At 40.4% G+C, this 26,293-nt stretch overlaps 1 protein-coding gene across 1 annotated transcript; it reads right to left on the bottom strand.

The window, feature by feature from the left end:
- Window positions 1–690: 690 nt before the first annotated feature.
- ptpn9 (protein tyrosine phosphatase, non-receptor type 9) lies at window positions 691–25,075 on the bottom strand. Its single transcript, XM_022756328.1, has 13 exons — window positions 24,609–25,075; window positions 16,044–16,187; window positions 11,640–11,729; window positions 9,927–10,051; window positions 9,454–9,559; window positions 8,535–8,645; window positions 7,721–8,037; window positions 6,484–6,571; window positions 6,029–6,098; window positions 5,233–5,311; window positions 4,939–5,089; window positions 3,809–4,016; window positions 691–3,240 (listed from the first exon to the last, which is right to left on the bottom strand). Exons 1-13 carry the CDS (start codon window positions 24,639–24,641, stop codon window positions 3,050–3,052), a joined length of 1,713 nt encoding a protein of 570 aa, XP_022612049.1. The 5' UTR covers window positions 24,642–25,075; the 3' UTR covers window positions 691–3,049.
- Window positions 25,076–26,293: the final 1,218 nt, after the last annotated feature.

The following is a 26,293-nucleotide window of genomic DNA, read 5'->3' as shown; positions in this document are numbered from 1 at the left end:
TTTAAAGAGAAACCAGTGATGCTTTGGACCCTCAGTCGTCAGCTGAAATGACTGGGAATCGTTACTTAGCTTTGTGATGAGAAGTTAGACACAGTGTAGGGTCGGTCAATATTTTGTTTGAACATCAGTGTTAATATGAATGAATGATACAGATGGGAGGCTGTACTGAACTTACTCATTTGGGTTAAGATTTGTTTGACTGCTAACTTTATAACAAACAGCAAACACTGACCAACATCAGTATTTGTACATGGAGTTTTGCTTCGAGACACTCGACAACTTTAAATCCAACATTCACACTACTCTTCGCTCTGTTTTCATCTCCATTAACTCATTAAAGGCTCTGAAGAGCGGAGGGGAGCTGCAGAGGTCGGTCACACAGTGATGCTTTTCACCTTACAGTCATTTGACCCAATTTTAATCTAAAAAGATCTATTAGAGCAGCTTTAAAGTTACTTATTAAAATCAAATGAAACCCGATTCATGCATCGTTTATCTTGCCCACTTTTGTTTGCTTCACTGTGAGAAACTCTGTAAACTCTACTTTAAGCAAAGTCTTAATAAATGTATAAGAGTATACCAAACTATGACACTGATTATTGAACTGAAAATACCATAAATAACAAGCTCTCAATTGGTAAATAATTATTGGAAAATAGTATGCCAAAAAAACCACAACCTTCACAAACGTACACGTTGACATGGTTTGTATTTAATACAGTATAGCTTGATTCAATAGTCATATGAATGATAAAGTAATAGGTTATAACAGAACAAATATAAAATTAATGTAGATAACTGTATAATCCTGGGTAATTGTATGAAAACAGTTGTTGAATACAATAGAAAAATAAAATACGGCACATTTTGCGTCCATCATTGAAAGGAAAAATAATTCTAAAATCAGAGTGCATGAGGATGGCAGACTTAAAAAATGCTTCACTACAAGCAAATTCAATATGAATTCTGTAGTAAAGAACACATTTTTTTTTCACCCAGCAACAACATAATGCAACATATGACACAAAGACACTCAGTATTTGTACATGTACTCTATAATAATGGCAAGACATTGGGACCAGATGAAAGCACTGATTACAACCACAGTCTGTAGAACTTAAAGTAACACAATAATAATGAAAATATACTTCAGACAAAATTTCTGACTCTCAAGTGCCCAAGAAGGACTTTATAGGGTGTAGGCACAGACCTGTGCACGCTTATTCAGCTATTCTATCATTAATTTCTGGTTTTCCCTGTAAAATCCTCCTGATTTGTCCCAATAAAGCTCTATGCAGACGTTTACAGTAATTCCAAAATGTCACTAAATGTTTTATATTTAAGCATTACTAAATTTAACAATAACAATCAAGTTATCCCAGCATCACGTGTAGACCTACAGAATTACTATTAAGTTTTATCTGTCATCCCATCCTATCGCTGTAACGACTAATCTCAGAGCACAGTGGGAATAGTTATTTAAAAGTGCTAACACATGATTTGTGTAAAAAAAAAAAAAAAAAAAAGAAAAAAAAAGTATTGCACTACTCATGAGGTCTTAACTGATGACTTACACAGATGTATGCTTCAATGGCTTAGTCACCGCAGCATGGACTGCTCTAAACAAGTGTGTATGTGTGTATGCAAGTGTGGGCGAGGTTGAGCAATACATTCCCACAATCACTAAAGCATGATGGCACTGCTCGTGAGCAAAGGCGGTCATAGACACAGGTCACTGTACTGCAGGTCAGGAAATCTCAATGTTTAGGTGAGACGGAAGGCATCTGGGCTTCAGTGGATACATTGGAAAAACAAAACAAAACAAAACGAAAAACTAAAGAGGAATTCACATGGACAGCAGTTTAATGAGTGATCACAGACGTGATGTAACAGCCATTTGGGAGATTACAGCCTGATAATTTTGGATGTGCTCTTCCCCTCGTTAGCGCCATATTTACTGAGGCAGAGGAGAATGCATCATGCAAGAAATACGACAACTGAAGTTTCTTTTTGGGTAGTCTCACCTCCTTGTGTTCAGTGCGACACTCCTGAGACGATGCAGAGCTAGCTCGTACCATCTACGTAACCATGTGCTAAGAATCCACTGCGGTGAACGCAGCATTGACTGGACACAGGAGGTGAAAAAACTACGCTATTATTGTTGCTTGAGAGTGGTGATTAAACTCTCTGTTTGGAATAAAAATGGTGTGCTTGGTTAAAGGATCATTTCACCCCAAAATTAAAATTGTGTCCATAACTTCTCGTTCATCACTTGAAACTCCAATGAATAAAATTTGTTTTAAAAAAAAAAAACCATAACGTTACCCACTGTACTCCCATCATCATCCCAGCTTAGTGCTTACACCGCATGCATCCGACCAAAATATTGTTTGTGTACAAGAAGTACTTATGTCTATTGGGAATTCATTTGGCCACAAAAAACTGGGACTTTTCTACAGCAGTTGTTAGGAGAAGAGTGACATGGCCATGTTGAGAATTTGACTGAAATTGCAAGTAAAAGTCAAATTCATTGTTTTGTAGCCATAGAAAACTTCAGTGGAATTTTAACTGATACTTGATAAGGGGACAATGATTGACTTTTTATTTTGGGGTGAATTACTCCTTTAAAAAGGTCCCGAAACCATTTGTTTGAAGTGGCATATAAATTAACAAAAGGTCAATGAGCATTACCTCGATCATTTCACCCAATGTCCCTGACCACAGACCACGAAACTGCACAACACTAGAGCAGTGTGTTCACTCTGCCACGTATTTTCTGAGATATGTTCAGCAAAAAACAAAATGTCACATTGTTGGCAGCCAGAATGTTATCAGACTGAAACATCATAATGTCAACACTCAAGCCTTTCACTGTCGCTGTCTTGTCTTGGTCTGCCAATGAAGAATGGCCTAGTTTCAAATGACAGCGTCTGTGAGGAAGTTACTCTCCTGAATTCACTAATTGGTCGCACAACACGGCTGGGGGTTAACAGATCGACTGCGGAAATCGCAGGGCTCACAGATTGGTTCGGGAAGTCGGGGCTGAAGCTCACTGATTGGCTGGGAGCAGGCCCTGTCTTTGGGCGTGCTCCAAAATGGCATTGTAGCAGAAGTAGTACTGGTCCGGGGTTTGAATGCTGAAGGCTCTCTGTGTTCTCATGCGTCGCACCGTCTGGCACACATTTAGTGAGCCCACGTCCTGTAGCTGGGACAGACAGATGTCCAGGGCACAGAAGGTACCTGCCAACAACAGGTAGTTTTTTTTTTCTTTTTTTTTTGAAGTGACACATTTTAAAAAGAGATTACTGACAATGGAGCACAACTGTTCTTACCATCATGAAAAAAAAAATGAGGCTTTGGTGAAACACTCTGTGTTATCCAGATTATATGACTCCTGAAGTTCATAGTATAATTTCATAACTGGGTGTCCAACATTTTTCAGTCCTTGAAATACACTTACTTACCAGTGTATTAGGTACGCCGAGCTGAAGCTAATGCAGTTCAACACAAAAGTCCTAAAATAAATCCTTCCTTCGTGAAGGTTATAGTATTCAGTTTTCATTGTACCTGTTTTAGCGAGGTGTTTATTCAACTTTATGATCATTTTAGAAGACGTATCTAAACTGTGTTGCATTACACTGAGGTGTTTCTGTAATTTAACCTACTCTAATTAATATGACAGGGGTGGACAAAAATAATCAGTATAACGTGACCTTCATGAAGGAGTTATTGCAGGACTGAAGATATGATGGTAAATGCCAATAATCAGACATCAGGCTTTCAGAGAGATGCAATCTCAGGGTCTCACCTGTTCTCCCAATCCCTGCACTGCAATGGACAACCATCGGTGGTCCCAGCGGGTGGCCCGTCCACTTAAGTCCCAAAACCTTCACCATTTTCCTCTGTTGTCTCTTCACAGCTCCCAGGAAGTCAATGAGAGTCACAGCGGAGGTGGGAACGCCGTAATCGGGCCAGCTGAGGTACTGGAAATGACTCACTTGTCTCTGTTCACATGTCTGAACGGATAAAAACATATTTTGACAGTCATCAAGCTTGATGTACATTCAAAAATGCATTGTGCTCTTTAAATATGGCCCCACTGCAACATTGACAGGAATAAGTGAGATGAGAACTGAAACCACTCATGTCGGTAAATATGTATTTAGCTTAGCTGAGCATCAAAACTGGAGGCGAGGGGAAACAGCCAGCCTGACTCAAAGCAAAGTTAAAAAATCTGCCTACCAACACCTCTAAATCTTTACTGCAGAACACCGCTTATCTCATTTGTCTAATCTGTACATAGACAGAAACGTGAAACTGACAATTTGTGGCTTTGATTACTTGGCCCGGAGCAGTGGCTTTACTCGGCCAAGAAGTGGTTCTAGCAGAGTTAGTGTGGGAGAAGGATGTCTGGGTTACACTGCTTACCCTGCTTCCATCTGACCCAGATAAAGAGAGGGAAATGGATCTCACTATAGCAATTTATTGACCAGAATTTCCACTGCAAAAATATTTTTGACCCTGCTATCAGAGTGCGAATTATACTATGACAACTGGGAGGGTCAACTTTTTCACCGGGTGAAAGGGAACCCAGTATAGTGCAGGCGTCAAGGTTAAGAAAAGGTACGGTCCACTTTAGGGGTGTCTGAAATTGTATCAGAAGATTGTTCCAGGCATGAATGTCCAGGTAAGAAGGGTATATATTTCAATCCCCGAACTGTTGTTTTTACCTATTTTGGGGGGGGGGGGGTCCAAGTCTTAATCAGAGGGGTCAGACCCCCCCTCTCTCTCTCAAACCCCACCTGTAATTCGAACCCTGCCTGTTATGCTGTGTCATTTGCCTTGTATGCCATTTATTTTCCCCTAAGTTGTTCGGTGACAAATTGCGTATTGTTGCTAGAAGAAAAACATCATACAGTGGTTCATGGTTCTCTTTACCTCAGTGTTGTGCAGTTCGAGGGTTGTGTGGTTGTAGTGGGTGTGGTGGTCCACTCTTTGGTTCACCACTGCCATATGGCCATAGACCTCTTGTCCCCCTTCCTCCAGTGGCCAGTACTGTCCGCATTTCCTCCGACTGCCCTCGTCTGTCCTGCAGCACAGAGACAGGACTTACTTGATGAAATAAATGTAAGTCATGGTTCTAACCCGACAAATTGTTTATGACTCAACAATAAAGTATGAACTTTTATTGGTGTTTAAAAAAAAAAAAAAAAAAAAATCAACTCAAATTACCTGGTTGTCATGACGATAACAAGCATGTTTTGTTCCCAGACCATTCTCCAGAAATCACTGTAGGTCCTTTCCAATGGTCCTACACAGAGCAACAGGAGATTTAAAGCAAATTAAATATGATGCAGCAGTTTTGACTGCTAGGCCTAAATGGGCAGATACATTTGAGTACGCCAAGCATGTGGTGAAGTGGACCAGACCAAACAAGATTTACATGTCTAAATGCCACTGAATATTAATATCAGGAACTTTGTGATCAATAGCTAAACACAGTAAACTGGAAATTTGTTTGTTATAACTTTAGATTAAAATAGAATTAATCAAAAAATATGAGTCAGTTGTCTTTGTGCATTTGGACAAATTATTAGACAAAAAAAAACATCTTTTCGTATATAATGCGGTCGAAGACAATATTACCAGTAAATATAGCCTCAAAAATTATTACATAGTTGAATCAACACCAACAACATTGTGTCTATCAGAGAATAATATTTAATTATAACAAATTATATTGAATCTGCTCTGATTTTCAAAATTCAGATTTTCTGGACAAAAATAATGAAGTTTCCTTACATATCTTTAGTGATGACACATTTAGTATATAAACACAAATTAGTATTCAAGTCTGCTGTAAAATTTAAACATATTATCTAAGGGCAATGTAAGCATCATTTAAAACAAAATTAAAATGAATTTACAAAGAAGCAAACTTGTTTTTTGCTAACAAAGCAGTATAAGCTCTTAATATTTCAGAGTAATCCAGAGAACATTAACCAAAATTCTGTGATAGCTGTCATACCTTGAGTACCAATGTATGCATTCTTCTGTTTATACCCATCCATGAAGCTGGCATTGATGTAGTCGGATCTCTGTAAGAGCAACAAAGATTTATCCCAAAGATGGAAGGAACCATTGCAACAACTGGAGTATATTATGTAATTTCACTAAATAAGTGAATTGTGCTGTGATCGCAATGAGACTGTAGAGCTCAGTTGTCTACATGAGGCCGCAGGACTATCAAATCATTTTAGAGGATTAAAAGCAGCACAATCGAAGTACTTTGGTTATACTTTTTCTCAGACTGCCAGTATTCTGCTTTACAAAGGAGCTGATATCAGTCCAGTGTGGCAGCCTGTCAAACGTTTGAAGCCTGACACATTTTCTTTTTGGCCGCTGAGTAACCATGAAAGCAACTGGTCTTTTTATTTTGCTATGGCTGACACCTGTAACATGCAGATTCTGAAGAGCACCAACCTCGTTCCTTCTGGGTTTCAAACGAACTCTTGTTTGATCAAGGCACAGCACGTCTCCGTAGCGATTCCTCTCCTGATTATAGACTGCTCTGTAGACAACACAAAGAAATTATGAGTGGCACCTCTGACCTTTTTCAGCAAACAATGATGATCTACAAATTGTAAACCCGATTTCCCAAGTATGTGTTATTTCTGTTTAGATAGCTACATTGAAAACAAGTTACTTTGAAGACAGTAACCATCTCAACCACCCGGGATAAATACATGTTAAAGTAATATAGCTTGTGACAGGGACATGTACAGTGTGTGAGATGAAGGAGCGCAGTGTACATTATCAGAAGCTTAGATTTATCATGTTTTTCTGATGGCATTTTTTGTATAGTCAACTCAAGTCAACTTTATTAACACAGCTTGAGCTGACAAAAGGACAGTTAAAATAAATAAAAGCAAGTAAAACAAATAAGTAAAACACAAGGAAAGTATAGTAAATATACTGTACACAGACACACATAAACATACTAACAAAAACGAGAAAACATGAATTATGAAAGTGACAGACTAAAAGGTTACAGAGCTAAGAAGGCCAGTGAATAAAAATGTGTCTTTAGCTTAGATTTAAAAATATTAGAACAGAATAATAATCGTGATCGTGGAACAGACAGGAGGGATGAGCTTTCAGACCTGAGATTGAGGAGCTGAGTGCCAATGGATAAGATCTGTGATGTACGGTGGGGCCTGACCATTAACAGCCTTAAAACTAATCAGCAAGGTCTTAAACTGAATTCTGAAGTGAGTACATAGACAGGGTATATGTGCTATGGGTTGCATCTTATTTATTTAAAATCTTCAACAAAACATTTGATAACTGCAAATTTTGTCTGTTTCTGCTAGTAGTGTGGGTTTAGATTAACAATCTTAATCATTGTTATTGATTACTTGTAATAATAGTAAAGCACTTTTACAATTTCATGCACCAGATAAACACAAGTAGCAAAAGCCAGGACAGTAGTCTGATGGTGCACTGTGCAATGGTGTCTGAGATTATTATCCATATATGAGAGTGTTTGTTTCATGGGAAATTAAATAAACTAACTGCTTTTCAATAAAGGTATGCATTGAGTATGCATTATGTGTAATTACTCATTTTTCTGAGTAATAATCCCATCTCTGTGACGAAAATGCAGAGCACCAAATCTTAACCCTACGCCTTCAGCGTGTGTGCGCTGCTGTAAACTCACTGTGCACAGTGGAAGGTTCCAGGCGGAGGTTCTTTGCGGAGTTCCTCATACTCCTGATGGATGCCTGAGCGCTGAAGCCTGCCGAGGTGCGTCAGCAGCTCCTGCGGGCGCATGGCCTCGGGTCCGGGAGCGTGAATGGAAGTTTCTTCCAGTGGGATGCCCACCAGCTCGTCCACGGGGTCCACTCTGCCATTCTGGCCGGCCAGTAGCTGCTGGTTCCAGCTGTACGCGTCCAGAGGCAGCAGGCCACCGAGGTGCTGGGGGAGACAGTCTCGGGGGAGGTGTTGGCGCAGCTCGGCCATTTTTACCATCTGAACCTGGAGTTAGATGAGACAGAAACCCAGTGGAGACAGATTTGAGGCTTTAGCTTCATGTTTGAAATGAAACTGTTAAATTAGCCCCAGAATCCTTTGAAGCTTTGAAGTTTTTTTCTATTCTCATGTCAAAAAGTAATTATTAATTGTTCTTATTCATGATTTCATACATAATCCTGAAACAATATTTACAGTTGACCACCGGGTTACACAGAAATCTATACCAATCCCATTCTTCAGAAACAGTAACGTGGCAGGGTGATCGATTCCAGTGATTCAGGCGTTAACATCACGGCGATGTCCGAGGGGCGGAGGGTGGTTAGTGAGAACCGATCACAACAATAACTGACACTGAACTACCTGCTCACTTATTGTTTGTCATTCCAGAAAAACTACAGTGAATCTTTTTAGTAAAGTTTTTAGTAAAGTATCATGATAAACATGCAGCTGAAGAGGTGTATGAAACGTGTGAAATCCCAGCAAGGAGCTCCTCCACTTACTCTCTCCCGAAGTTTCTCCTTGAGAAGCAGGCTGAGCAGATTGTAGGGCACGCGGAACCAAACAGGGGCCCCGACAATCAACACCTTCTTCAGCCTGGCAGGGAACGCCCCCTGGTGGAGACAGACATTAACAGTTTATAATCGAGATTCAACAGGGTTTATTTCATCCTTCCTTCCTATGCCAATTCTTTGTGTCGGAAATAAAGTAGAAAGAAAAGGTGCTCCACCAAGGGTACAGAAGCTCACCCTTTCAGTTAATTACTTCTTGAGGACAAGCATATATTGGAGAGGATCCAAACATAATTTCTTGATACTTTCTCTACTTTATATTGTGGTGCTGTACTCCTGCATATAAAATAAATTCTCCTGAGGACATATCAACTACTCCAGTCAATTTTTCGATCAATATGTGGGCACAAAATAGAGGCCGCTGCTGCTGATGCGGCCACATAAGTGTCTGTGTTATTGACTTCAGATGACATACTACATGACCATTGAAGCATAAATCACTTAGATGCAGGGAGACGTGCAGGTAACTGCCAAAATAAGCACCACTCTGAGTATTACACATCCATGGCGTATGGATTAAATACTTCTTATGCTTGTCACCTCGTTCAGTGAGCCATTCATTCTGCCCTTTGGACGGGCATAAAACTCCTATAAGACACCAGCCTGCTCCTTCCCAGGATGAAGGTTATAGTGCCGCAGTTATGTATTACCCTTGTCCTGGCAGGGAGTGAATCACTTTGAACAACAGCAGAAAATTCAACCGACCTCCTTTCAATATATGTAGTTATGTTTATATCTAATCCTGTTAATATTATATTGTGTATTTCCCAGGGTCATGCATCTCATTCTCTCAGATATTTGTCCTTGTCCGGTACATACATTTAGTCTTACGTGCATATGTGATTCTAACCTTCAGTAAATTGAGGATCTTCTTGCTCAGGTCCAGCTCAAAGTTTGTGTAGTTGGATCCTGCCATGTCGTAAATGAACACCAAGCCATTCCTCTGGGTCTCAAAGCTGCGGAAAAACCAGAAAGGTGTGTGTTTATGTTTATGATATATATTACACAGGTAACCTTTAACTTATGCAGGCAAGTGCAACCCCCTCCCCCTCCTCCCCAACACAGCGGACAGACCAGTTCAGTGAATGAATATGCAATGAATAGTGTGTACAGATGAACAATACACAAAGTGAACAGTTCAACAGTGATTAATAGAGGGGACTTCCTGTGATCATTATAAATGAATAATAACTACAGTGTGGATAGACTAAACAGTAGAATGAGCCACATAAGCAGAAAGAAAAATATGTTCAGGTGAAAATATTCCATAAAGATTAAAGACGGACGATATTCAGGCTGTAAAAGTCAGACCACAGCCCTCACCTCTCCACAGCTCGATCCAGGAGATAGAAGAGGGCCTGCAGCACCACGTGGTTGCCTGTCTTGTTGGGGTGGTGGAGTTTAGCCGTGTACAAGGCGATGGAGGCCCCCGAGGGGTCCCGTACACTCTGAAAGTACACAATACTAACAGGTTACATCAGCCGTCAGCCTCGTGGGACAAGTTATTCACCATTTCACTGCCAACTCTCAAATATCTTGTGCCGAACTGCGCAACGTATACGAGCACCAGGTTACACATATGCAGATAAAAACACTGAAATGTGTGTTGTCCCTTTTATTCGGAAAATGTTGTTTTCTGATCACTTTTTCATGTGGGTGTTGTGTTTTTCAAGTGGATTGACTCAGATGTGTTTTTCATAGAAATCATGTGGCCACTGGAAGGAGATTGCTGGGGTTGGTTTGCAGTGTGACAACAAGGCAGCCAAATGGAAGCTATTCAGAAATGAAGGATGAACAATGACCACAGGGGGGCACTTAAGTTCATATGCTGGTTACTGGCACACTGCCAAAAGGGGCTGTCAACAATTCAGCAGGAGGAACAATTCTTGTCAGTAATGATGCTGCAGATCTCACAGCTCTGCCGTTCTTTCTGAGAAGGACACAGATCATATTTTCATGTCAGAGCTGATCAGATTGAAGGCTGCTGCCGGTGTCGTAAGAACCTGAGGGTCTTTATTTGAATGAAGCCGCCGATACTCCAGAACCGGCCTTTGTAAGCAAATAAGCTCGTGCTCTCGGGCATGGGGGCTAAAAATACCTCAGACAGGATATGAAACCCGCTGCTGAGGCTGGAGAACTCAGACGTCAGACAAGAGGATGTACAGCATCAATGCCACTGTGGCACGTCAATGGGGAAGGAAGAGGGGAAATGCAGGGAGAGTGTGAGTGTGTGTGTGTGTGTGTGTGTGTGTTTGTGCTGGGGAGGGGGGGGGCATCTTTTATGGTTGTGATTTGGTTGACAAAAGGCTAAGTTTATCTGGCACAGGAACACCGGGTTCGACCCCTCAATTCCTGATTATGGGAGTTTGCACTCAGATTTATTCTGCAAACCTTCTTGTTAATGAAACGTGAGCTCATTACAGTTGAAGTTTAAGTTATTGATTGATTGATCCTCGAGCCAAGCCATTTCCTCTACAAGTCCAAAATAGCCTACATTTCTGAAAGGGAACAACTTGTCTGTGGCACTCAGACCCAAGCTCACTGGTTCCTACTGAAAAAAAAAAACAGGTCACAAATAAATAATTTAATTTCTAAAAAGGGGTCAGTAAATCCCAAAACATCAGGGCATTGTGGTTTTTTATTTACTCAAAGAAAAGCATTTATTGGGGACTATTTTCAGATTAATGCGGATTAATACAGATTTAGTGTTCTAAAAGGCATATATGACACCAACATGGTTAATGTGGGCTCTACTCAAAAAAAAAAACTACAGTACACATGTTCATCATAATGAAGGGACATGTGTCTCCAGCGTGTCTCACTGATGTTTCTTACTCATTTTAGAACAACAATGAAGCTGCACGTCACAGAGGAACAAGATCATAAAAGCTTTGGATACACAGACTTGTTTAATTTGTCGTGTTTATAATAAGTATAGAACATCGCCTGTCTTACACTTGTTCTGTTACATGACAAAACACTGGAATATTCCATTTAAGGGATGCCAAATGGTCAAGATTTAGAGGGCCCACTTACCAACACAGTAAACTTTCCACTGAGCAGCTCCGAGCGCAGAGGCTCCTCCTGAGGCTGGAGTCTGACGATTCCTTCTTTAAGACGCGTTTCCTGAAGAAAACAGATCACAGCATGTGAAATGACGCTCTGCTGTTACTATAACAGGCCATCACTTTGAGTTGAATTCTTCCCCTGTGAACAATAGGGAATTGCATGCCTGACTTTCCTGCCAGGACGATCCCTCTCTGCATGGTTTACACTCCCTTTTTTTTTTTCCCTCCCCCACGGAGGTTGTGTGGGAGTTTCTTGAACTTACTGTGAGCCCCAGCTTGGAAGGTGTCATTTCCATTCACAGTTTTATCTCCCGATTTTCTTATTTTTAATAATACGGAATTACGAGGACTGATGAGGTAGGGATCAGCCTCACCTATTGAATTTACACTGATTTTAATGCAGCATTTACTGAGGCTTCTACGCTTGATATGTAGATGTAAACTGCCTTCATTTCAGTTACTGCAGCTCTTTTATTCCTTGTTTCTTTTTTTTTTAAATTACTTTTTTTTTTTTTTACAAATCACATTATTATTGCTATTGAGAGAGACAGGGCAGCCATATTCCAAGTCTTGTAATCAGTGATGCAAATAGGCCTAATGCCTGACAGTAAGATATGTATATGACAACTGACACTGATCTGTCATATCCTGAGAATGATTGATGACACTGAACCAAAAGACAAATCTTGAATGTACTGTGAAATGTCAAACTGTCAAATTGTTCTAGCGTTTGGAGAACAAGCCCACTGAGAGATTACTGTGACACGTTTTCATGGAGATCGTGACAATGCATTTTGGTTTTACAAAACAATCTAGAGTATACTGAACATGAGCAAGAATATACAACATAAATGAATAAGAACAACATAATACAATAGAACTAAAATGATATGATTAAATCTGCAACTTGGAGACCATAAAAGCAAAACAAGGATTTGAAAGATGCAAAGACTCTCTGTAGAGCTGAGGGGAACTGTTCAGGGTTGGGTGTGGGTTTGTCACAACGAGGAACTTCTGTCACATACAAGTATATATAGATTATAGTCGCTTTAAATAACGTCTGTGTATAGGCTCACAGAAAGGTGTGAATTATTAAGAAAATCAATCATAAAAAAACATCCATTCACCTATTCAACATCTACTTTTCCCCCCTCTTTACTTTTCTAGTTAATCTTGTCATGATACATTTTTCATGTTGTCTATATCTGAACTCAATATGCAATAAATTAAAGCTTTGCAAACTAGTACAAACCTCTGCATACTTAGAAAGAAAAAACTGCTGCACCAAAGAAAAGAAAAATTAGTAAAAGGGAAAGTTATTATATGTCCATGTTTTCCTCATGTTTGTTAATTCACCTGTTAAAAATTTTTAAATTTGATTATATTGTTTTATTTTTGTTTTCATATTTTTTTTTATGTTTTCTTTGTGTCTGCAGCTGGAATACTTTTTCCTATTTTCAACTGTCTGTTCAATGTTGACAACCCCAGTAAAAATAGTTGTTAAAAAAAAACCTGTGTGTGTGATAGTAAGTAGGACACGTGAAGCTCTTTTGTTCAGTGTTTACATGATCTTAGATTATGTTCTTGGCACTAAACATGGATTTCAGTTACTCAGTTACTAAGGAACAGCTTGTTGGCATTCAACCAGTCCCGCTCAGTTCTTAAACCTGTGCTGAAGTCGGGAGTGCTGAGTTTTAATAATATGTGATATTGTAAGAATTAGTATAAATAATTCATACAAATACATTTCAGAAACTTTGTTTGTGATGCTTAATTGTTTATCAAGGTGTGAAGATTAATAGATAAACAGCAAGTCACAGTAGATGATACAATATAGATGATTTATGCCAAGTCTTACACCATCGACCACCTCTTTTTGAATGCCAGCTCGAGCCTGTTTGTACCCCCCCCCCCCTTAACAAACCAAACAAGGATTGCACTGCAAACTTTCCCTCAAGTTTGTTCTAACAAATTACTTGTCCCCAGCCTCTGTCCCGGTGCTGACACAGCATTAAACTGAGTTAAATGAACTGTGGTGTGGCAAGGGGGAGTCTAATCCTTCTCAAAGTCACACTCAAGGCTTTCAGAAATGTGTTGTGTTCATGCAGGCCAACCATTCATCGCGAATAATCAAATAAGAACCCACCTTGGTGACTGAAACAACTTCACTAAAAAAAAAAAAAAAAAAAAAAAGGTAGGTGGTAAGATCCCGCCACGTCTTGAAGCTATTCAGGTCATTAGAGCCTGTGCGAGACGTCTGGGAACTTTCCGTTTGCTGCGGTGGATAAACCGGTGCAGATCTGAGCAGATAAATCCCATTTTCTATGTTCAAATGTGGCCAGGATGAAATTTACAGCAGTATAGACCATTCAGGGACAAATATGAGACTCCCTGGTAGTTACTACGTGGCTCGGAGGAGAAGGTCTTGATTATATTATTATTATTATCTAGATGTTATTTTCAGATCATAAGGTAAATGAGACCTGCAGTCTGATCCACTGGCTCTGCCCTGAAGGTTTCATCTTGATCATCATTTTCCGGTTTGGTGGTAATAATATCACCAAGGTCACCAGCTGCTATTTCAGTGATATAAGTGAACAGACATCTTTTTCTCTAACACATTCAATTATGCTCTGCTCTCAGTGAGTCCTGACACTCCACTCGTCTTGTTCTCAGCTGTGGCACACAGTCGGGTGGCCTCTCGACCTCTCTATAGGTAAGACAGCTAGTTGCTATAGATATACTCCAATGCATGTTTTGAACTTGGGCCTGTTTCACTCTATGGTTCTCCCCAGGGAGGTGTTTAAAAGCACAGCAAACAAACAGGAACGAAAAGGAGAACACAAACAATGTTCATCAGGCTATTGCGCGCCTCGCATTTAAACTGTGTTATTCGACTTATGTTGAAAGCACCCTAATCTATCATTGTGTTTAATATTGTTCTACATGCAGATCCATCGTGCCCTGTGAAACTTTCCTTATTTATGCTAACCTCATAACCTCAGCATTTACCAATGAATTTTTCTGACGACAACACTTACTTCGTGATAAGCTTCAAGCTCTCTGGAAAGCCGAATAGGACTGCAGGCTGCTTCTTGAAATATCCTGGCAGTGTTTAATTCAGTGTGTGTGTGTGTGTGTGTGTGTGTGTGTGTGTGTGTGTGTGTGTGTGTGTGTGTGTGTGTGTGTTCTGATGCATCTGTTTAGATGATCTCTTGCTTGGCCGGGGCTCTTCTGAAGAAATTTGTTAAATAAAAAAGGGCCTTGTGTTGCTGTGGCTGTGGGTGTGGTGAAGACGCTCCACATTACCTCGTCCGTTCTACCCTGGGATCGACCTGCAGTTTTAACGACGGCTACACTGAAATGTTCTGTTGCTTATTCTTTGTAATTTGTAACATGTCGTCAGTTATTTCTGCCCATCTGAAATAATCACAAAGGTACCAAACTGCAGAGGCAATTAGTTACATTCTTGTGTCATAATTGTCCAAACAACAGGCTGAAATAATACAATTTCCTCTGTGAAAATAATGGCTGCTATACTGTATAATAAGCAAGAAAATGTTAGGTACACAAGAAAGATTGTTCCAATGTGGTTGTAGATTCTTGATAATGTTTGAAATAGAAAGTCTTTAAACTGATGAGGCACTTACATTTCTAAATTTAGATTACTGAAAACTGGAAACTATGTTTTCACCAAAGCAACCGGGGTAATAGCTTGAGATGAGTCAGCTCATCTAAAACAATTTCTTCACCTAATGACATTTGCCTTTTCTGGCTCTGTGCTGTGCAACAAGCCGACAATGCTGAAGCCAGGAGCTTTGGGTTTTTGTTGGCTTTGCGAGAACCTGTTGACAGAGGATGCGGTGTATGCCCGCGAGGTTTCCCTTCACCCGCTCATGACCTTGAATCAAGCTAATGAAGAGAAAGAGGTGGCGGTCTTTCCAAAAGACACCTGTTTGCACAGTGGAGAGTGATGAGACGAGCTAATGTCTCTCTGCTTGTGGCTGTGTAACATTCATTACTTTAGAGCGACAGGGTATCAAACCACAAAGCTAGAGAGTAAATAAAACTGTCGGTAGAGTCGAGTATTGAGAAGTGTTGAGTATTTAAAGTTAGTGTCAAATGCTTAGGCCTGTTTACGATACTATACTATAGTATCGTAAAGTTTTTTTGATATCGGTACCAAAATTCTGGTATTGTAAGACTTTGCTCACAGACATATCTACAGACATAGCTACTGTTTTCAAAAGGTGTGGACTTGCAATATGGGGAGCAGAAGTTGCTACGTCGCCTAAAAGTCCTCTAGTGCTCTGTGTACATAGGCAGCTGCAAATTTGTTTAAATCTACACGATTCTGTCTGTCTGTCCTTACCCTGTAGCTGTGGAAGAGCTCGATGGCACGGAGGACGTCAAACTTGCGAGCCATGAGGAACTTGACGGCCAATTCCCTCGACAGCGGTGACACACCATGCTGACTGGTCCACTTGTTGATTTCCTCCAGAAACTGCCTGGTAGCCTGAAACAGACACAGATGTGGTCACAAACTCCCATAATCGAAGGGTCGAACAGGAAGGAAGTGAAACCGGGCTTTAAACTTGATACATCCTCAGAGGAAGTGTCATATACCGCCTCACAGAATATCCAACACAATTTGATGGCCTGGTTAGACATCTACGGTCGTGTTTCATGTGCTGTTGTATAGTCTGGAGAACAGTGNGCTTTAAACTTGATACATCCTCAGAGGAAGTGTCATATACATACACAGGAGCCCTGTGAGGGTGTATGCAGGCTGCACATAGACAGGGACGTACAAAATAAAATGTGTGCAGCCAAGCACGGAAGTTATTCCTCAGTTTTGCTGGTTCATCTCGTGTGTTAACCACAGCTATCTTGGGGAGAGACCTGGCACTTTGTAGAAGTCATGAAGGGACAAAGAAAATTCCAGTGCATGGTTGAGCTAAAAAAAAACAAAAAAAAAAACAACAAACTAACAAACAAACAAAAAAAGGAACAATTAAAACTGAAGAGTGGGAATGTAAACAGGAGCATGTAAGTGAATTCTGTTCAGTAAAATGTTGACATAGTTTTTATGAAGTGAGTGCAGGAGCATGAGAGGGGAGGAAGATGGAATCCTGCTGAACTGGTGTTTATGAGTTGAAGCTGCAATAATGACAGGGTAACACACTCAGAGTTTGCATAGCACTTGGTAATAAAGCCAGTCATATGTGTATTTTTCCGACTGCTGAGATATCAGTTAATGAAGCAGTTCTACATGATGTTTGGTGAAAGGATATCATTGATGGCAATGACAATTAAAAAGAGTTTTAGGTTTTATCTTTTTTAAATTTTTTTTTTTCCTAGTTTTCTGTTCCTCTTAGAATATGATGAACTGGTCATCAAACTCTTACACATGTGCATGTTTCAGGGTAAAGATGCCAATTAGTTTCCTGCGAAATCTGGCTGCAACCACAGGAGACAAGAGCAAAGCAGAGAGGAAAAGAGCCAAAAACAAGGACTCATATTATGTCGGATTACTGGTGGTAACGTTTAACTCTCCATGGCATTAACTGCCATTCAAAATTCAAAGACTGCTTCGATAGTTTAAAAAAAACTTGCTACAGGTTTTCACAAAATCAAGTGCAACATATACTAACTCTGCAGTAACTGATTTTTTTTTTGGCCAGCAGAAGAAAAAAAAAAAATCTATGACCACAAAACTCATATTATCACCATGTGCATTGATAAAAAGGTCAGAGTTAGCAAACAGCTGCTTATTTACACACTGATACACCCTATCACTGTCGCGTACAGTGGGCTTTTACTGCTTTTTGCTGAAAACAGCTGCTGAAAAAGGAACACAGAGCGGTTAGACTGAACCAAAACAGCAAATTTGTGGGATGGAAAACCAAAAACAACCAACTGAAGGTGCTGAGTCGGGTGATAATATTTAACATAGCCACTTTAAAACAAAGGAACTTAATTAGAGAAAGTTGGCTTGCTTCAGAATGTGTTTTTTGGAGTGTTCAGCAGACTGATTCAAATCTAAAAACATCCAGTTGAATTCATATCATACACTGCACTTGGAAAATGTGTTTACCATAAAAAGACTCTCCAGCCATCTTGCAAAGAACTTATGCATTTAGCCGGCAGTCTTTCAGGAGCTTCCTGTCCTCCCCTCTGGTCTTATTATACACTCCCTCGGGCCCAACCCCAACCCCCCCACCCCCCCCACCCCCCACCGCCCTCAGCACCCGCAGAGTTAGCGAGTCAGCACCCAGTGAATCGTCAAAAGGCGACAGAGGAGGCAATGAAAGCTTACACTTTAAACACAGGGTTCCGCTTCTCTGGTCAGGCACAGCAGCGGTGGGGCATGCATGGGAGACAGGAAGTCAAGTTCTGGGAGTCCACGGCTCTTTAGGAATACAAAACGATCACTGACGAGCGCTGAGCCTCAAAGACAGGATGCCACTGTCTCTTCTCAGGAAAGCCAGTGCTTTCACAGACACGAGGGCCTGCAGCTTCTGCTCTGTTCAGATGCCTTAGCATGCAAGGGATGAGGGATGATTGCACCTGACAGGGCCGGGTTCATATCCGATTCTCATGGGGGGAAATGTGGAGGGCTGTTCCTCTGAATTCTTTTCAGCACATTAGAGACTAGATCTCTAAGATTTTTAAACATGAATTGACAAGCAAATGTTTCAGACCCAACAGTGAGCTATGAACAACACATTACAATCTTACGATGACCTATTTTACTGTGAAAAATGGGGGCATTACTATGACAGAATAGCTCCAACTAGAAACTTAACCAATACTTTATTGTGTCTGATAGTATTTCCTAACTTTGAGAAAGGAAGTTCACGTTTTACTTTTGGGAATAGTATGTGTAAAAAAAACTCACTTAATAGCTTTTTTTTTTTTTTATAGCTTTCAATTACATCTCATGGCCTTCTTCAGCAAATGGAGCTGGCCCCTGTGTCACCACATGACCCAGTTGTGGAACTAATGTGGCACCAGTTGTCTGTGAGCACCAGACCAAAGCTGGTCATAGCATCAATTGAGAGAGGGTCAATGTTACTGACCAGGAGCCCATAGATGGCCAGAGACAGACAGAGTCTTTTAGAAAGTCTTCACATAGGTTAGCATCTCCCATTTACAACCACCTCCTGTCACATGACTGACGCTCAACACTTGGGTCACATGTTGACAGCTTAGCCAGCTTCGTCCACTGATGAAGACAAAACAGTCAAAGTAACTACCACCTAATCTACAGACAGAGGATTGTTTCCCCATATCTAGGGAGTATAATCAGTACGTAAATAGCGGGTGCCATTTCTCTAGTGTAAATCACAAGGAAGATGATGACTCAAGGCCACAGACAGTTGAGTGTTCAAATTCTCTCAACTTACTAAACAAGAAAAATAGAAAAAGACAGAAGTGGGAATCTACTGCGTGACGTAGAGCTATGATTTGTCTCACTTGAAAATGAATTGCAGAGAAAACTGCAGTAAAACTAACAGGTGATATCAACAAGGTTTATAAAATCCAAAAGTAAAACAAAAAGTTTGTGATGAAAGGAGGAAAACCGGTCTCTATGAGTAATTCTAAGTTGTTTATACTCATGAAATGTTTTAGAATTCACTTGGCTTCAAGAAAAACATATTTGACTTATATGGTGAGGTACTTTCTTGTAACAAAAACTCCACAAGTTCCATCTAATGAGGGATGTCTACTCTTTGTTGTTGCACTGTGAAGTGTTAATCCTTCAGTGTTGGCCAAAGACAACTTCCTGTCAGATTGCTGTCAGGTACACTCGGGTTTCCAAGATTTCAATGGTCTGACAGCTGCTCTTTCTCTCTTGGCCTTTTAAGGGGAGCCTGCCAACTCCAGGCAGTGACCCTCTGTTCCTGGAGAAGCCAGTCTTGTTTGGTTTTTCTGCACTAGAGGCCATATCCGCCTGAGTGGAATTTGAGGATGAACCAGTTTGTTTTCATGAAAGCACACCGGACTAGAGTGGAAGACTCACTGCGGAGGAGTGACTTCAGTTCTGTCCAGTTCCTGGAGGATGAATAAATATTTGCTTGACTTGCTCCACTTCTGATACAGCAGGAGATTTTTTTCCTCAAAGTTCTTGATTATTCATTTAAAAACACTTAAATCTGTCTTAAACCACCATGACATGAATCTAAATACACTGAGAGGTCCATGCACGTACAGAATTTGTCAGATCAAAAGTCTATTTTTTCCATCCTCACTGGTTCAGCTGTCTTCATTTCCTCCGTTTGTTGTTCTGAAATTCCATGTGAGGCATTTTAAGCAAGTGGCTTCTGGCCTTCCAATACACAGCTGAGATTACATAATCCTGTTTGTTGTCAGGATTGTTCATTGATGGTTGGGGATGTTCATTGGCGGTGTTGACAATGACAGTCAATAACTAATTGATTAGGTTCACTGTGGTAGGAACCTGCTGTGCTTGGGAGCTAGTGGATAAATTTGGGGTCAGTTCTCAGCCGAACGGCCCTAAAACCAAGCCCACATGTCCACAAAGGTCGGAGACCCGGTCCCACACAACTCACTGCTGCAGCAAACAACTTTGACAAAACAGATAAGTGTTCCTGCAGGGAGATGAGGACTGTCTTCAAAAATCACTCCATTGTTCTCTCGTTTACTACTCCCTAAATAACAGACGCTCAGTACTTTACTCTGTAGTGAGCAGTGAATTGAGAATTCAAACACTCATTATTCACAATTATTTCATCACATCACTTTACACGACTGTAATTTTCTCACCAACACAATGTGATACATTGCACTGTGGAACTGTTAACTGACAGTCGTGATATACCAAATACCATGGGACGTGACATGAGCAGTAATGAATGTATTAAATATTGATTCATCCATCATGATTTTGTGCTGTCCGTCTCTCCTGTACTGAAAGTCTCTCTCTTGCATCTTGCTGCTCTCTGCCTGGACATGTTCACCTTCCGGCACTCCTTCCTGTCTGAAGAGGTATTAGGATTATTCCTTGGACCTGACACTAAACATATCATACGTGCGGTACAGACGTATAATCTTATATTTACTATTAACTGACAATGACACACTCCAGTGACAATGCAGAAGCCTGCATTTTCCTGCCTCAGTGTTGTTAACCTTTCCTGGCTCATCATCTAGACTGTAGCTGGGAAGCACATGGGAGACAATGGAACTTGGGTCTTAAGGAGTTGTAGCATTTATTTACTGACAAATATCCTTGAGTGCACATACATTACACTGCTAATTTCTAACTCTCTGCACCGGTCGCCAGCCTCACTCTCTCTCTCTCTCTCTCACCTGCCATGCTACTGCGACCTCTTAACGCTTAAGAAGAAAAGACTGTTCAAGTAATTTCCTAATGTACAAGTTTAGTTTTCATACACACTGCTATTGTCAACAGGTTAGACCCACAGCCACACTCACAAAAATGACTATATATAAACTATAGATACAAGCGGCTGTTAGTCAAGCTAGCTTTCAGATACAATAGCCTGCTGACCCCTACAAGAAGGCAGTTAATTACATGATGAATGTAAACAGGCCAGTCCTTTATGGGACCGAACGCTGTTCTGAGATCAGTAGTAAGGAGATATATCACTTCCATTTCAGTATCCTTCTAAATTTATGTCTAGTTTTAGCTTAAACTGGGAAACACGGTTTGCCTTGCTTAAACAACATTAATGCTTATATTATCATAGACAATATCTTCAGGTTCAAGTGTGTTCATCTTCACCAATCTTAACCCTGTCTAATAAAAGGGTCCCCTGAACGTGTAATACTCTAAACTCCTATATTTCATGTTCTACAGTTATTATTCTGTACACCTCTATTTTCTGCGGCTCAATATGCATCATCCATGTACAGTTTATGAACTTTTGCCGCCTACAACCTTGACACTGTGCTTCATCCAACCATGTTCGATTTAGGCTTTTTCTGCCACAACTACCCACAGTATTGGTTCACTGGATCCTTGCAACAAACCAGATCTATTTGTTGTTGCTCTGTGCTGCTAAATATGACTACACATGTTGACTACATTGTTTATTATGCTGTTCACCGTATTATGTTGTACAATGCATTATCCACCACTAATATAATTCTTCACACCTTCTTCGTGGTATAAGATTTAACTTGTCAAACACAGATAATTTTGATTAGTGGCTGCATTTCAATTAGATGCGTCATTGCAAGGGTGACGGTATTGTGCATGCTGACTTACTGGGATACATAAGGTGGATTTGTGTTTTGTTTTACTCACAATCATCATAGTCCTTAGTTACAGGAATTGGTCACTGATGTCTCAGTATTCACATGAAGCCTATTGAAATCACATTCCAGCCAGGAGGAGTCATGCTGTAGATGGTGGCTGTATTCATGTCTCAGCTAGGAGAAGGGTTATGGAAAGTATTGGAGGGTCACTGCAGCGTCATGATTACATCTTGATCCTACAGACAGGGCTAATGCATTCCTTCATTGTTATTATTATACTAACGAGGATTCGTGGCTGTCCTTGACATTGTCTTTCCAGAATCTATTTGATGATTACAGATGCCATGCTAATCTATTTACAAATGTAGGACTGCAGTTGCCAAGCGGCTTCTCCTCACTTCAGTGAGTCCCATTTGGCACGAGTCAATACCAAAACAGGAAGTCAATAACGTCACTCTCTCCCTATTCCCCACTTTCTCTCACTCCACTGCTTCCTGGGAGTAGACACAACACACACACACACACACACACACACATTTTCTCTAGAGCACATGATAGACACACACAGGCACTCTGTAACTCATAAACTCCCCCTTCCCCCGAGTCTGGTGGAAATGCTTTTAACAGCTGCCGTTAGAGTGAAGTTCCACTACACCCGTGTACACTCCCGAGAGAGCCACCCTACCACACACACACACACACACACACACACACACACACACACACAGAAACACACAGAAACACACACACACACACACACACACAATATACCCAGCACAAGGCTGTGGATGTAATGAGGGCGTCCGGTACCCTAGCGGGGGCCCTGGCTCACACAGGAAATGGAGTTGCCAGATAAGGCTTTCTGCTGACCAGATCATGAGAGGAGTCAGTGGGGAGAGAAGACATGAGCATGACCAGCACCAAAGAAGAAGAAGACTTGAAAAATCAAACATAGATTGAAAATGTGTGCAAACTGATTATTATTCCACCACAGAAACTGAAATGAACAATGTTCAAAAAACTACCAACCACAGCACGTTTACTCTGCTCACGTTGAACTTCTGATAGGTTGGGTGCTGTATGCCACTGTTGGTTTGACTGATTATATTTGAACTACAAACTAAGATAAATGTTATAATTCACACTAAGTTGCCAGTTTATAAGAAACTAAAAAGCGAATGTAGTCCAATACATCGGCCCTGCAATAAATCTCAACTCCCTAAAGGTTAATATTCAGTTTTTGTTGTTGTAGAGAGGTGTTGATTCAACTTAATGACCTACACTCATTGATATAAATGTGGTGGACAAAATATTGGAAACACTTCTCAGTGCAACCCAACAGCACCACAAACTACAGCAAAAGTAGACAACAAGAAGTGAACATCATAACCTTCATAAAAGGTATGATTTATTACAGATTGCTGGTGTTGTATTCGACTGCATTAGTTTTGTCAGGGTGTACAAAATAATTAGGGATGCAATAAACAGTTCTTTATCAATAATATTCTTGATTTATCTATTGATCATTTGCTCCTTAGAATTTCAGGAAACAGTGACAAAATGTCCAATGGCCGTTTCCTTTAGTTAGTTTAGTTTAGCTTAGATTAGTCTGACCAGCTCGGCAAAGCTTCAAGATACTAAGTTTACGAAGACAAAGAAAACAGCAACAAAAACTAGGAAATGTGTCAAATTTGATTATCAAAAAGTTTCCAGTTACTATTTTGTTGATCAACTAATCGCTTTATCTTTCCAACTCTACCAATGATAAAGTGTCAACTGGATTATTTTGAGTGAGCTCAGCAATTCAGATTTACCTTACTCAGATTTACTTACTTAGATTTGTTTTTTCAGATCCAAAATTAAGTCTCATTCACTTCAAGAGCAAATAATATCTAAAACACACAGAGCTCAGTGCTGAGATGACTTGGCTATTTTTGAAACAATATGAAATCTCTAAAGAATGAGTTTCATTTTGGTGTCCATCAGTTTTTAAACCAAAATATTCATGTTAGTAAAAGGAAAAGCGCATCAAAACTAAGTTTATAGCTCTTTGGGTTTACAGAAACTTATTTAGGCCTTGATAAAACAAACAAATGAAGGGAAAATTCGTTTCCGATTCTCCATATTGGTTTAAATTTGTGAATATGTCTACATTATAAGATGCTTAGATGTTACAGTTTAACCCAGTTTCACATTCCCACATTACTAACATGACACTATTATCCAAGTTTCTCCTGTACACATTTTTTTTTTTTTTTTTTGAATGAGCCAAATGTGGAACCAGGCAGCGTTTCCAGCTCTCCCCCAAAACCTTCCCCGGTGTAATATCACGGTCTGCACCCACGAATGAGCAACTCTGAGCCACGCATTGAATTATTTCACATCTGTGGAGGCTGGTGAAGGCGAGCTCGGCCTCTTTCGCAACAGTTCAGCTCGGCCGCTGGAGAGGAACTGACAGTGATGCAACGAGAGCAATAATGCGCCAGAAATCGATACAATATTTCCGCTCCGCACACAGGATCATTTCGCAACAAATCCACCATTGCGCACCGCCATCGCCACTCGCTGCGGTGCGCACACGCAATGGACAGGGCCAAAAATACCTCCAGGTAGGGCCGAGACTGGAACAATTCAGGGCGATTTAACACAGAAAGGAAGAAGTGAAAGCATAAAGACTCTTAAGGCCTACCTGTTCTTCATCCGCCGATAAAGTAGCTGCCATGGTTCCCGTCAGTTCTCCGATCACCTTTCACCGAGACGCGTCCTTTTCATAAAGTGGAAGATAACGGAGATGTCTGTGTGTCTTTCCCTCGTGTAAAAACGGGGTTTTAGGGGTTGTCCCTCTCGCTCAAAGTTGAAGGCATCTGAATCGCTGCAGTATGAGCTGAATGTTTCTTTTCTCTTGATACTGTTTGACTGCAAAACACGCAGGCCAATTAGCCTGAATCTGCCATCCAAACTAGAGCGAAAAGCCTCTGATGTTGTGTCAGATTTCACCGAGGAGAAGAGAAAGAAGACAGGGAAGAAAAAAAAAAAAAAACAGAGGACTACACTCGAGCAGCTAGACGAGGCTTTGCTTCGGCTCGATGATCACTGGGTTCAGACCATGATCTGCTGCTCATCCACCTAACCTTATACAGATCAGAGGGCGGCAGCTGCCCGCTGACTCCTCCATGCCATGAATTGCAAGTTTTTAGCTCTGAACGTTGCCTTTATGTTGTGTGAGAGACAGCCCTGAACAGCGAGAGAGAGAGAGACTGGAGGCTATTCTTTCTGCATGCCGCTCCACCCCCTGGTGGTTAAGACCAGAAAATGACAAAAGCTCACTGACCTCCGCCTTCATTCATAAAAATAGGAAACCAAACAGGAAAATCACCATTTTGAGTGTCAGCTTGCTTCTTGCGGCACTAGGGAGACTCTGAAATACACGAGTGGTTTTGAAAGAAAGAAAATAACTTACACGTACTTTACTACATAAAGTCAGCTTCCACTCAAAATGGGTTTTGCTGACATTGTTAGTTAACAATAACTTGGATGTTTGACTCACTGTGAAGAATAATGCAGCTGTGTGCAGACCTGAACAGAAGAGAGCTAATTTCTAATTCATCTGCTGGTGTTTCTTCACTTGCCTTTAAGCAAAAGTTTGAAATTTTTGGGAAACATGCATATTTGTTTTCTTGCTAGGAGTTAAACAAGAATACAGATACTACTCATATTTGTCCAAAGCTACAGCTACAGGTTAGCTTAATGCTAGTTTACTTTAGCATAAAGACAGGAAACAGCTAGCCTGACTTTCAATTGGAAAAAAAAAAAATCTGCATACAAGTATCTCTAAAGTGTACTAATTAACATGGTATGTCTTATTTGTTTAACATGTACAAAAACCTAAATCCAAAAACAACAATTTGCCGTTTTACAGGGGTTACATCTTGGACTACTTAGTTCAAGCAGTTTCCATGGCAACCAGCAGTGACAGTTACTGCTCCCAGCCAATAAATAGTCAAATTTGTAATTTAAATGAAAGGAATAGTTTAGTTTGGGATGTCTTTTTTTTTCCATCTTGAACATGTCTTTATGGGATTGTTAACATATTACTTATCTGCCACTGTGGTGTATATTTAAAATATACTGTTTTTTGTGCATTAGTATTAGCTATAGGTCTACATCATAACAGCACTCTCCAAACGATTACTAACATTACTAATGCATGAAATAAAGTGAGAGGAAATTACTAATAATAGGAGCAGGCCCTTCCGTAATAGTTGGTTTCAAGAATAGCAATTTAATTAGTGAAACTCTCAACTCATGCATTCCCCAGGCTACATAATAACCCAGTACACTTTACAGGAATTGCATGACATCATAGGAAACAGA

The sequence above is a fragment of the Seriola dumerili genome, unplaced genomic scaffold (assembly GCF_002260705.1).
Source record: "Seriola dumerili isolate Sdu_G_001 unplaced genomic scaffold, Sdu_1.0 BDQW01000242.1, whole genome shotgun sequence".
In the NCBI taxonomy this organism is placed as follows: domain Eukaryota; kingdom Metazoa; phylum Chordata; class Actinopteri; order Carangiformes; family Carangidae; genus Seriola; species Seriola dumerili.
The sequence above is the reverse complement of the archived record's forward strand: the minus strand, read 5'-3'. Positions and strand labels throughout refer to the sequence as shown.